This window comes from Tachypleus tridentatus, chromosome 12 (genome assembly GCF_004210375.1).
Source record: "Tachypleus tridentatus isolate NWPU-2018 chromosome 12, ASM421037v1, whole genome shotgun sequence".
Taxonomy (NCBI): Eukaryota; Metazoa; Arthropoda; class Merostomata; order Xiphosura; family Limulidae; genus Tachypleus; species Tachypleus tridentatus.
In genome coordinates this window covers 32,715,315-32,728,972 of record NC_134836.1, presented here as the reverse complement: position 1 = coordinate 32,728,972, position 13,658 = coordinate 32,715,315, and the positions used below count along the sequence as shown (strand labels likewise).

The 13,658-nt window shown below is 30.3% G+C and overlaps 1 protein-coding gene across 4 annotated transcripts in view; it reads right to left on the bottom strand.

Annotated features, from left to right (window-relative positions):
• The window catches only part of r (carbamoyl-phosphate synthetase 2, aspartate transcarbamylase, and dihydroorotase rudimentary), a 271,962-nt gene that overhangs the window by 109,472 nt on the left and 148,832 nt on the right, over positions 1-13,658 (bottom strand). For all 4 annotated transcript variants that reach the window (XM_076473756.1, XM_076473755.1, XM_076473753.1 and 1 more), the window contains exons 21-27: positions 12,562-12,663; positions 7,463-7,585; positions 5,828-6,010; positions 3,197-3,415; positions 2,310-2,477; positions 1,864-2,046; positions 1,335-1,439 (exon numbers count right to left, since the gene is read on the bottom strand). In XM_076473756.1, the coding sequence (XP_076329871.1) occupies positions 1,335-1,439; positions 1,864-2,046; positions 2,310-2,477; positions 3,197-3,415; positions 5,828-6,010; positions 7,463-7,585; positions 12,562-12,663 (1,083 nt within the window). The remainder of the gene's footprint in view (positions 1-1,334; positions 1,440-1,863; positions 2,047-2,309; positions 2,478-3,196; positions 3,416-5,827; positions 6,011-7,462; positions 7,586-12,561; positions 12,664-13,658) is intronic.

The window sequence follows — 13,658 nt, the reverse complement described above, 5'->3', positions numbered from 1 at the left end:
AGCCCTACAATCCCCACATATGTATAAGCAGACAAGATGTGAATGATGGGCAGTTGGCACAAGATCTTTGTAGTGGATAAATTTTTTTACTTCAAAATTACATTTGAAAATTACTTTCAGGATAACTTGAGAATAGTAAGAATTACATAATTTTTTAACTGTTTTATACTGTCTTCCAAGATAGCAAAACAATTTTGTGAGGTAATTTGGATAGAGTAGGTATCCTATGTGGTCTGATAAATGTATTAGTTAAGAATGAGTAAATTATTTTCTCTAACAAATGCTGTTTCAAAAAAGTCTGCTTGGTATGAAAGATATTTCCTTGTGAAAAGTCAAAGAGAAAGAGGTGAGCAGAGTTCATGTTATTAAATTACATTTTATTAGACTTTCAAACTCTATCTTACTACAATTTATAATTTTCAGAGAAAATAAGATTACTTTTCAGAACAGGTACAAGTTTTTAAAGTAAAGTATGTTTTGGTATTTTAATCAACATTCAAAATCAAACAATGTGTTTAAATTATAGGATTGATTGTAGTTATTTATTCATGTAAATATCAATCTGGATGAATTTTACAGATTATTTATGTACAGCTAAAAAAACAATACAAAGATGAATAAATAAAAACAAATAAACTACTGAATATTATATGCATATAAAATGCATTACACATCAGTTTGCATATACTGTTGTTACATATCACATCTACAGTTATATAAGAAACAAATGACTGTTGTTTCATGTATCTTGAGTTGTATAAGAAAGCAAGTACCGTTCTTGCATGCTGTATTTACAGTTTTATAGAAAGGCAAAGCACCATTGATACATAGTGTATCTACAACTGTAAATTAAGGAAAATTACCATTGTTTCATGTTTCATATACAGTTGTATCAAAATGAAAAGACTGTTGTTGCATGCATCTACAGTTGTATGAGAAAGAAAAGTACTGTTGTTACACGCATCTACAGTTGAATAAGAAAGCAAAGTCTGCTTTTACATGTTACATTTATAGTTCTATAAGAAAGCAAAGCATTATCACTACATGCCGTATCTACAAAATGATGAATGATTACCTTCTTCTATCAAATAATTTAAGTATGCTTATGTAAATGTACATAATACTAGCCACAAACTTTTAAACACTAAAAATAATGTTTTAAATTGTAATAACAGTTCAAATTGACCCACAACAGCTTACATCAGTGCTAAAGTGTTGAATTTAAAAAAAACAAAGAAACTTTTATTTGATTTGCATTAAATCATTCAAGTTGCAAACATGCATGCAGGTGATATTTAAAAATATCATTAATCTGTTATTACTCTACTGCCTACCTTTATGTCATGCTCAGCATAAAAGTCTGCTGTTCCTATTGAACCATACAGTTTCAAACCCATCTTCTCTAGGGTTCTTACACTAGGTAAAAGTTCCGATTTATGCTGAAAAATAAAAATTTGTATGTATGAGTCATGTACGAAAAAAACACAATTATCATGCTTAAGGAAAAATATTTAGTGGACAAATTTTGTGAGTTCATTTTTGTGACTTTCACATTAATACAAATGCTTATGAAAAATAAGTGATCGAACATGATTTACTTTTGTGATTTTGCATTTAAATTTTAAAAGCACAAGGAAAATCACAAAAACTAACAAATGGCAAAAAACAGTATAAGGTTACACAAAAACATTGTAAACGTATATCATTAAAGTTTTGTTATCTAGCTCAACACAAGTTATTGAAAATATTTTTTATCTGGACAAAATATATTTCTTACTTCAATAATATAGTTTAGCATAACATTAAAATATTAATTTCCAAAGATTTCATAAGCTACTTCAGATTGCATATAAGTATAATTACTTTGTAGCTTCCAATGGATAAGAAAATGGACTTCTTTGGTATATTAAATCCTGTACTAATTAAAGCCTTTAGGTAAGCTTCATAGCAGTTTTCTCCAAAACAGGCAACCTCCCCAGTACTGGCCATTTCAACTCCAAGTTTCACATCAGCACCAGCCAATCGAGAAAAAGAAAACAAGGGTACCTATATGAAACAAAAGTTAAAAGTAACATCAAACTCTATGGTACAAATAAATAAGTATTTATAAAACACTTAGCACATAACAAACTTTTTAGGTTTTATTATCAAAGCATGAATTTTTTTACAAATGATGGAAATGTAGATGTAGTTTCATATTAATAAAAATGTCACTGCCTTTAAATATGGAAAGGAGTTCAATTATTTTACTAGTTTTCTTTTGATGAGCTTATCAAAACTACTGTGAAGTAACTTGAATAAAACTGTACCTTGACACCAACTCGACCACCTCCAAATGCAAGATCTACAGGATCTGGATGCTCCCCCATCACTACTTGAGTAGCAAGGGCTATAAAATCACAGTTCAGTGTTTTGGAAACAAAGGGAAAGGAACGAGAAACTCTAAGATTACATTCAATTACTTTCAGTTGATTGTCCTGTGAAGAAAATTACAGCTTCAAATATTTGAAAGGCAAAAGAACAATTTATCACACAACATGAAATTCAAATTATAAGTTCTTCAAAAAGCAGAAAAACAGAAAAAAAATCAATTATGACACATAAGAACTTATTGTTAACTAACAATCTAACATTACATAATAACAGTTTTGTTACTTTAATATCACAATATTTAAATTTGTAACAATTACCTTTTCATTTCACCCATAAGTGCACTGAATTGGCCTAGATGCTGTATATAGTATTATCCACAACATAATATCTTACTGTTCATACAAAGAAATAGTGAAAAAATAACTTGAAACAATATAGTGAGACTCACTGAATACTCATTAAAAGTTTTATTACAGTGTAGTGATAGTTACTACACATGCATGCTAAATTTTAACATAGAATACTGTGACTCACCACACATTTATGTTAAGTTATACTAAAGTGAGACTAAATACACATTCATGTTAAGTTTGAATACAGTATAGTGATGTATACTACACATTCATACTGAATATGAACACATAATAGAGTGACTCACTACATATTTGTATTAAGCTTTATCACTGTTAAGTAAGATTTACTACCCATTCATGCTTAGTTTTATAATGGTGTACAGTCAGTTGGTAGTCAAGAGGGTCTTGAACTGGTAACTTATTGTCTAAATTGGATTATTAAATGTATAAGAGTATATGAGCATGAAAACCTTAGCAATGAGCTGCAAATTATAAGGTCCATTGACTTCCAAAGCACGTCCAATAGCTTGGCAAATGGCTCTTATTTTAGAAAGTGTTTGTCGGTTCAAATCTTGAGGTGGAGTCACTAATGTAGCATCACCAGAGTGAACACCAGCATTTTCCACATGTTCAGATACAGCCATACACACAAGCTCTCCATCTTGAGCAACTGCATCTACATCAATTTCCTGTTTCAACAACAACATTCATAATTACTGTTTTTAACACAAATTTTGTTACTACCTAGATTAAAATGTTTTGTACTTTTTAAGTGTAATTGCATGTCATTACACCTGCAATAAAGAAGAATCTAAGAAACTATATAGCTACTATGAGCTTTATTCAAGTTGAACTCAAACACACAAATAGTACAATATACATTTTAAAATGTAAATGCTCTCTGTATGATCAATGGTAACTTAAAGGGTTTTTAATTAGTTTCAAAATGTGAACACCTTTCATAAAGTCAGAAGCAACTTAAAAAGGTTTCTATCAGTTTTAAAATGTGAACACACCCCTATGAAGTCAAGGGCAAGTTAAAAAATATTTAAATCAGTTTTAAAATTTGAATACATCCATTGAGCCAAGAGCAACTTAGAAAGGTTTAATATCAATTTCAAAACATTAATACTCTCCATAAAGCCAAGAACAACATGAAAATATTTTAACTGTTTCAATGCTATCACCACATAAGATAAATAGTCAGTAAGAATACTATCACTGAATATAAGATATGGGTCTACTTTTTCCTGCCACTCTTTGTATTCATATTGGTGCTCTGTCATGGTAACCAGTCTATGTACATAGTCAGTAGTGCTAATTTATCCATAAAAAACAAAGACAGATTAATTATTTCTAAAACACAATATAGGAAGAGCCTAGTATGTTAGAAAGTCACCATGGATGAAATCAGCTGATGGATAATGACATAAACAGAGGTTTTAGGTATTTGAGTGACACAACCAATGGGGTTGAGCATTTAGGATGTTGTCAATGGAGCACTGAAGTCTTCCAGATATCAGAATCATTCTCACAAAGACTGAGTGAAGAAAGTGATTACAGTTCTCCTGAAGACACTACTTCAATGTCCTTCCTTTCCCCCCACTATGCATTAAGTGGAGGCCTAGCATGAGTATGGTCAGAAGATAGATTTATTCAAGAAATACTTATTTTTGAGGCTTACAGTTTTGAGGCAGGAAAGGTGTAGCACTAAAAGGGTTAAATGAATTAAAAGCAGTTTAAAAAGGTTTTTAATTACTTTCAAAATTTGAATATTCCCCATAAAGTAAAAGCAACTTAAATTAACGGTAAAGATAATGTTTATAACCATTATAAACATTTTAACATAACAATTACAGTGATTAATCATCAAAACATTACAACAGTGATAATAGAAGGGTTACTACAAGCTGAGAATTAAATATTTAAACATACAGAACAGTTGTTATACTGATTGATTAACAAGAAGATTTTAAGTCATAAAAAAGAGTTTATTACATATACTCAGAATCAAAATTTGCTAAGCTGGGCTATAATCACAAAATCATGATTTTCCTACACTTAGAAGTTTATCAAACTATTAAAAACTAATTTGGCATTTTAATGCAACAAGATTAAAGTTTCTGATATTTTCATTGTTATCTTAGACTTATAAAATGTAAAGTTCTTTAAGACTTATTTTAATTTTCACAAATTAAATATTAATTTTCTGTAGAAATTAAAGTGGTTTTTAGTTTGAATATTTTGGTTTAAGAGAAAAACTTATAACTAACAATATATTTTTAACACAGTTTCGTGTTTGATTACTTTCTAACAAAATATAATTACTAGCAATGCATTTCTTAACACAATTTTAGTTTGACTGTTTTAGATTAAAAAATGATTATTAACAATGCATTTCTTAAAACAGTTTCAATTTAACTGATTTTAGACAAAAATATTAAAAAATTTGTTTTGGAAATAAAAAAGATATAGTTACTCTATTAGTTTTAACCCAAAGGGTCAAAGTGCAGAAATCACAACCTTTGTATCTAGTTACATTCAATATTCAATTAAATAACTTGTTGTCAATGTATACAAATGTTCAAAAAACCTAATGTAATAAAATATTATACCACTTTTATCAGATTTTTCTTCTTTAGAAAATGCTATAATCTCATAACAGTGTACTATTATCATGAGACAGCATATTATGCTTAATATTTCTTTACCTAAGAACACTTCAATGTGGAACTATACTGCACAAAAATAGTCATGAATTTGAATCCTGTCTAACCTCAGTTTTCAATCTCAACAGAAAATCATAACTTCACATGTGGACACCCTATCCTCATAATTTTTATCAAATTAATTAAGATAGTATGGAAACTAACGGTCCACCAATACTAATATTCAAAGTAGTTACCTGTTATATGCTTTAAATAAGAATATCTATGCATAAGACATTAATAGTTAACAATGATGCAATATTTTAACCTTTTAACCCTCTTGATGCATGTTTTGTATTTCATTAACCTAACTTTGCATTAAATTTTAAAGGAATGCATTGTACCATGTAATAACCTCATATTCTAATGATAACTAATAATATCAATCCTTACTTTTGCTTCAGTGATAAACTTAGAAATAACAACAGGGTGGTCCTTTGAGACGGCAGAAGCCTCACTTAGGTAGTCTTCTAAGTCTCGAGGAGTTTGGGCAACATTCATTGCTGCACCACTTAGCACGTATGATGGACGAACAAGGCATGGATAACCAACCTCTTCACAAAATTCTTTGGCTTTCTATTCAAATAATTCAAAATAACTTCTTGTATTATTTTGATTTTACTGAAACACAAGAGCATACCTTCAATTAATAAGGTAACTTGACAACTGCCACTTAGGAATATTGCCCCTTGCAGTCATACCTTATTATATTAAAATACTGAAGTAAAATACCAAAAAAAAACAAAAAACATATTTTTTGTATTTTTTTGAAGAATGAATTATCTAAAACTGTTTAAGTAGAAGAAAGATGTCATGTTAATTTTTTTTATTGCAATAAAATAAAAATGTTGAACTATGCAAAGTTATTTAGCATACATGGATGTTTAAGTAGGAGAAAATAACACAGGGTTAAATAGTTTTTGATAATTCATTCTTCTATAAAGTATACAAAGATATGACTGCAGGTGTCAGTTGTCTTGATGGTAATTTTCCTTTGGGGGCAGTTGTTCAAAAACCAATTAATAGAGAGATGCATTTATAAAACTACTCATAAACAATGTATAAAAAATGTTATTTTGGGACAAAAACTTGTGTCATTTATAAACAACCCAAATTAACCCTAAAATCACCAAAATATTTTATATAGATCTCATCTGATTTTGAAGACATTTTAAAACTTTTTATTAAACAAGTTGCTTGTGGGATCATCATTTGTTGATCATAACCTTTTAAATAGACAAAATTTCAAACAAAAGTAATATTAATAATGAAATTAATTGGACACTTTACTGTGGGGGTTTTCTATGTATTTTATGTAGAAAATGAATAACTTACTCAATTTTTTGGTTTGTCCTTTAAACTGAATTTTAATAAAAACATAAAACTGTTGAGTATAATACAAGTGACTCACAGGGTAAAAGTATGTAAGTTGAGGATTAGAATATTTTCATTCAACTTATACAATAAAATTCATTATTATCTACATAAAATAAGCAAATATATTAACTTACCAGTTAATATATTTTATACAGAAAACATATAGCATTCGTTCAGCTAAGTGCTGTTGTGAAGCTACTATGATATTTAAACTAATTGAATTTAGCATCTCTTTAATAAAAGTATGAATTTATGAACTTGAAAAAAACATTCAGTTAAACTTGATTTTGCTAAAAAAGCACAAAAAATCTGAAGAGTCAAATTATTATTATAGTAGTAGTTTTTTAAGACATAATTAATCAAACAAGTTTCAATACACAAATGGATTCTGGAATTCTAAAGAAAAGTATTCATAGAAAGTATTTGTAGTGCAAAAAGAAATGTATAAAAATTAATAAAATTACACATGAAAAGTAAGCTAAACAACTTCATATAAAAGTGCTCTAATTGAAATTTTAAAAATTCATTGTACCAGCAATAAACAATATAAATCATATCCCATTGGATTTCTTAAATAAACAAGTCTATAAATCTAAAGTTAACATTTTCTTACATACAGTCTCAGAGAATATCTTTAATGATCACAAGTACCTCAAGGCTTGTTAGTTCTCGCCATTGAGGCTGAGATATTCCAATTGTGTCAAGCATGCGTGAAAACTTAAAACGGTTTTCCGCTCCATCAATTGACTCAGGAGAAGTTCCAAGTATTCTTGCCTACAAGATAAAAAAATTATTTTACTTATTTTAGTTTTATTTAATAACCTTTTAGCAACCTAATCAAAATACTGTTACAACCAGGATCAAAGAAAAATAAGTTATTAAACATAATAAAAAAATACAAAACAAATTTTTCAAACTACTAAAATACAAATTTTATCATTTATAAAAAAACAACAATAAATCAGTGCCTGGCTAGGACTAGGTACAAATGTTAATAAACAATACATGATAAATCACATTGTGTTTAATTTCTTTAAGTGTTAAAGATTTTTAAAAATCAGAAAAAAATAACTAGAAAAATAAAAAACCTAATTCATCAAAAAATAACACAATAAATAAAAAATAAACAACTCCTCAATATCAAGAACAATACTTAACAATAATTCAATAACTCTTAACTATAACTCAAGAACTTGCTGATTTTCGAGATCAAGGATGTCTTTATATTTAGTGACTATACCATGAGGTTACATCTCTTGTGATAATTTATTATCATAAATCTACATAACCTTTTACAATGTTGATATCTTTATGCACAGCTTGGGGAAGTTTGCATCAGTTTCATAATACATAACTATTCAAAACCATAGTGCTCCAAATAGAAGGTGAGGCTTACACTAAACAGAAATTTAGAGAAGCAACCCATGTGGATTGCCTAGCACATCTGGCAACCAAACCCAAGTCACCAAGAGGACTCATTATGAAGTGGCTTGTATATGGGTGAAGAATGCAGCCAATTCAAGAATACCACAATGTGAAAACAGCTAATCAAACACCTAAAGATCAAAGGACTATTTTGTGTGAAAAATCATGTTGGGGTGTGAGAAACAATCAGCAACCACATTCAGGGACGTGGTATATGGTATGTCATCAAATTATTATGATAGCTGTGGTGTAAAACTAGAAGATTGAATATGTGGAAACAATGAGGCCTCAAAAGAGTGTGAATGTAGAAGATAACTATGGAGTTGTCAAAATGAATAACTGACCAGTTCCTGAGAGAAGGAAGGTAATTAACCAAAATGTGACAAACAACAAGCAATTTTAAGAAACTGAGATTTAGAGGTAACTCCACTATTGACTAACTTCCTGAAATCTCCTGTGTGTTCAGATAAGAACTCCAATCTATGAAGAGTGCACTTCTGGACAAGTAGGGGAAGGAAAAGGAGCACCCACTATAGTGATGTTTTGTTTCAAACAGCAGGCAAAGTCCACATGCAGGGAATAAAATAGAGATGTCCAAGGAATCCCAAAGATGGTTTCATTAACCTTGTACAGCCCATCAAAAAAGTCACATGTGGGCTTGAACAAGGAGAATGAGGAGTTCCAAAGAAACTCATGGCTCCAAAAGAAGTAGAAATTTTCATGAAGGAGAGGAGGAAACAATCCAAACCAGAAGCTACACAGATGACAAGTGAACGAAAGAAGGTTAGGCCTGGCTGAAACAAGAAATAAAAAACACTCCAAGATGAATAAGGTACTGAGTGGAGAAAAGTCTCTTTACCTTGACTAGCTAGCCTATTTGTGATACTTCTTGAAGAAAAAACCAAATACAAAGAGGTAGCATGCAAAAGAGATAGAAGCAGCCAGTCATCCAGGTGATGATGAAAACAAAAACCCCAAGAAATGAAAAAGAAAGACAAAAGCCTTGACAACCCAATAAAAAATGTAAGGAGCCAAAGATAGCCTGAATAGAAGAACTGGTAGATGCAGCTCCAATGGACAAAACAAAGAAAATGCCAGGATGTTGGGGATATAGGAATGCACAGGTAATGAATCAAGAAGACATCTAACTTCATTATTCACAGATCATGAGTGAAAACACATCAAAAAGACATGTATGACTCCATGATGAATCAAGAAGAAAGGCAAAGAAGACGTTCAGAGGAGAAAGACTAATGATGGGGCATTGGTCCTCAGACTTCTTGGAGACTTCAAAAATGGGAATAGGAAACTGGTTAAATGTTAAATACATGAGGTTGTTTTATTTCATTTTTAAGTTTAATATGAACATTATGATTCAGGTGGTTTACACACTGCAAGTAAGCTATTTTAATGTGATAAACAAATCACAACATGCCAGTAGATGAAGATGTCAAGGATAAGAAAGTGACAAAATACTGGGTGCAATAGTGCAGTTACAGCAAGAATAAAAATGGACATTCCATACTATGTGGAAGACCTTGAAGGCATACATAAGAAATGACTTGACAAAATATACCAGGCAGTAAAAGTTTGAAGAAACCATGGAAAAATAAGACAGAAGAGGGAACTGCAGTCACCACAAGAGGTCAAGGAAAGAAGATCCTTCTTCTGCAAGACAAGAAGTCCCTGCAAGTCTCAAAAGGTGACATCAAAAATGCAGACCTAAAGGAACTGAAGGAAAGATGGAAGAATGACCCTTCACTGCAGAAATTTTGGGACAAAGTCTGGGAAAAAGTCGAGCACAAAAAAAAGGAAAAAGGGTCTTACAGAAAAGAGGATTGTAAGGGAGTGCTGTAACAGATCTATTAAGATGGTTATTGTGGAGAAGTTAAACAGATCATAATACCAACATTATATCAGACTGAAAGAAACCAATACAAAGGAACACCTTTATACCTATATTAATAAATATATCCAACATTTAAGCATGCACTTTACATTCCTACACTCAATTACACAACCACCTTCAAACATGTTTTCATCCATCAGTCAGTTACCTCTTTCTTTCTTTGTGAACCTGACAATGACAGAAGAAGGTTAAAATGTTGTTAGCTCATCTACATAGTGCTTTCTCTACCTATACCAGCCCTTTTAACACATATAAGTAGAAATTCTGTAACTGCTTCTAACTTAATTTTCAAACCTTAAAACTAATTCAACATAAAAGTTGCCACTTTATACTATCCCATACCACTTTCAATGAACAGGAATAACAGTACACACAAGAAGTAAAAATTTCTATGAACCATACATCTGTTAAATATAATAATACAATACAAAAGAGTTGTATAAGGATTCAATTTAAGCATTACAGAAAAAAATAACTAAATGAAAGTAGAATGTCATTATAAAAAGTCAAAAGGTTACATAATAAACAAGATGTGCCATTACACTGAAGGAACACATCTCATTAATAGACTTGATTTTGATGGACTTTCCATGGTAAACAACAAAAATACCTGTAACAGATTTACTATTATACATTTATTTTAATATTGGTGCTTGTTTTAGTTATTTAGAAATTATACTATTAATTGTGTATTTCACAATTTTTGTCTAATCCTGAAATTTGTAGAAGATTCTCAGGTGTAAGAATCAACAACAATGTACTATATGTTTATACAAAATATTAGAGACTTCCAGTATTGCTGCCAACTGAAGTTTTAAGAGCATCACCTAAAGTTCATAAGTCATAGTCCCAAACTTCAGTTTCATATTGTTGGTTTCCTACAGTTAGTATACTATAAACCTTAGATGATAAAACTGTAATAAATGGTTATTAATCAGGAAATTACAGATGTTATCATTTCACCCACATACATGCAATAGATATATATGCATGCACTACACACCATTAATTTTTCAAGGATGTATCTAGACACCCAAGAATGGGAGCAAGGAAAACAACCAAGATATATGTGTGACTAGTTAAACATGATGACATAGTAAGCATATATTTAATGATTATTATCAACCATTTGCTCTTAATTTCCATTTATGCTTCAATCCTCTATGTACACAAGGTTTACCTCAGTTTCATAGTAAATAATGTTAAGGTTAAATTGTTTTACTAATAGACTCTTATTTCCAAAATTGTCTTATATTGTATTTCCTAAAGGAATCTACCATCATCTACAATTTTTTATATAATTTAAACTTTCCTCCAATAAAAAAAGACTTTCACTCCATTTTCATATAGCCCTACTTAGAGCATGCATATTTGTAAATTGCAATACTAGTACCACTTGTTGTTTCTCTCTACCCCCTCTAGCTTCATTTTAAAAAAAAACAACTTTATTGTAAAACATGCATAAGAAGTAACAACTATTTTATCTTATAGGAGTACAGCAAGTTTGTTTTAGTTATGATGTTAGTGCAAATCAAAATTTTTTGGTGTAAGTAAAATGTAACCTCCACTTCTAGCTGGTGCAAATTTGTTTGTTTGTTTTTAAAATATCAAACCTAGTAAATATAACCTAAAAGCAACATTTATTACAAAAGTAGAAAAAATAATAATACTTCACTATTCACTTTTTTACAATTTAGAGCCAAAAGAACAAAGCCAGCTAAGCTGAATCAATTATAAGTATAAATTCAAAGTATTACCTATCTCAGTTTTACATTAGATAAGCATAGCAGGGAATTCAATATTTAGTTTATTAACAGTTGCTTTATTTTTCATAAAACTTTTTCCAAACAGAAAATGACAAACAGAATCCTATTTTCAGTGATGTCGAGAAACCAACTTGTTGAGAAATTTATATGCAAAAACAGCTCGTTTGGGTTGAGAAAATATTTTACATAGAAGGTCGAAACGTTGTTCGCTCTTCTATGTAAAATATTTTCTCAACCCAAACGAGCCGTTTTTGCATATAAAAGAATCCTATTTTAAATATAAAATTTTTATTCAATTAAAGTTCTATTTATAACTTAAGAGTTCTTATTAAACATAAGACCTAAAACAACACAGATCTGATGAATTAAACATTAAATGAGAACTCCTATTATTTTAACAGTTACAGTTGTAACATCAACCATCCCTTCAGCATTATAAATGCAAAAAACAATAAAATAACACATTTTATTGTCATCAGGTCAAGCTTTATTTATAGTTTTAAGAATGTCAGAAAAATATTTCCACCAAGTACGTTTTCTATATCATAAACATATCATACATACATATTTATAATCAACACAATGTTCTTGACTTTCACAATACACGTTATATTAAATTTTTTCTAAATTAAGGGTTTTACACAGATTACCTTTCGTTTATGCAAGTCCATGGCAATATTGTTTGGTAGTTGACCACCCATACACAAGATAATTCCTTCAGGCTGTTCTAAGTTGTAGATATCCATTACATTCTAATATCAGAGAAAAAAGTTAAACACAAGTAATTTTAATTTCAAGAACAATATAGACAAATAAATTTTAAAGACACACAGATCATAAACAACATATTTTAGCTTCTTAACTAAAATACATTAATTGAAATAGCTCAAATATTTATAATTATACTTTGAAACTGGTCAAAAGATCTATACTATATTACACCAGAAGTGAGAAAGGTAAGTACATATCAAAAATACATTTTCTGTGCAGAAAAATGTTAACTTTTGACATAAAATATTATTCTTTTCACAAAATAGCTAGAATCCTACATTAAACTGGTGGAGGTCTGATAAAAAAAAAACCTCCCCTCCATTTGGGAAGTGCCCAAATAGATACTATGAGCTGTGGAACCAGAAGTACTAGACTGCACCACATCTGATCCAGATATACTGTCCACTCTTTTAAGACTGTATTATGAACATAAAAGGATGAAAAATATATGAATTCATATCATCAATTAGTGTGACCCCTCAGTGTCAAGTGGCTAGGGCATAACATGCTATAGTGGCAGTTCAACCTCATCTGGCTTGGCAGCTAAAATCCACAGCACATAAAGAATCACCTACCTCTTCACATCGGTAGAAATACTTGTGGATATTTCCAACACAATCTACACCAGATCTGCTGGGAACTAACATTTGGCAGAGAGTATAAATATGGAAAGCCTCATTTAGATGACATCTCCAGTCTAAAACCTGGAAGCATGTGATATAATACTTCCAGTCCAAGGTAGAAAGAAAATACACAGACATGTACAATCAAGAAAACATGTGCTGCATCCAGCCACAACCAATACCAAATCAACCAGAAATCAACATTTAGGTGGTAGAAAGAGGGACTGCAAACCTAGGGTGCATCTCCTGTCCAAAAGCTGACAATTGTGGGAATTTGTCATTCAGTCCAAAGTAACAGGAAGGATATCAGCCAGTACACATATAAGGACTTACTTAGCAGCTTTATCTCCAAC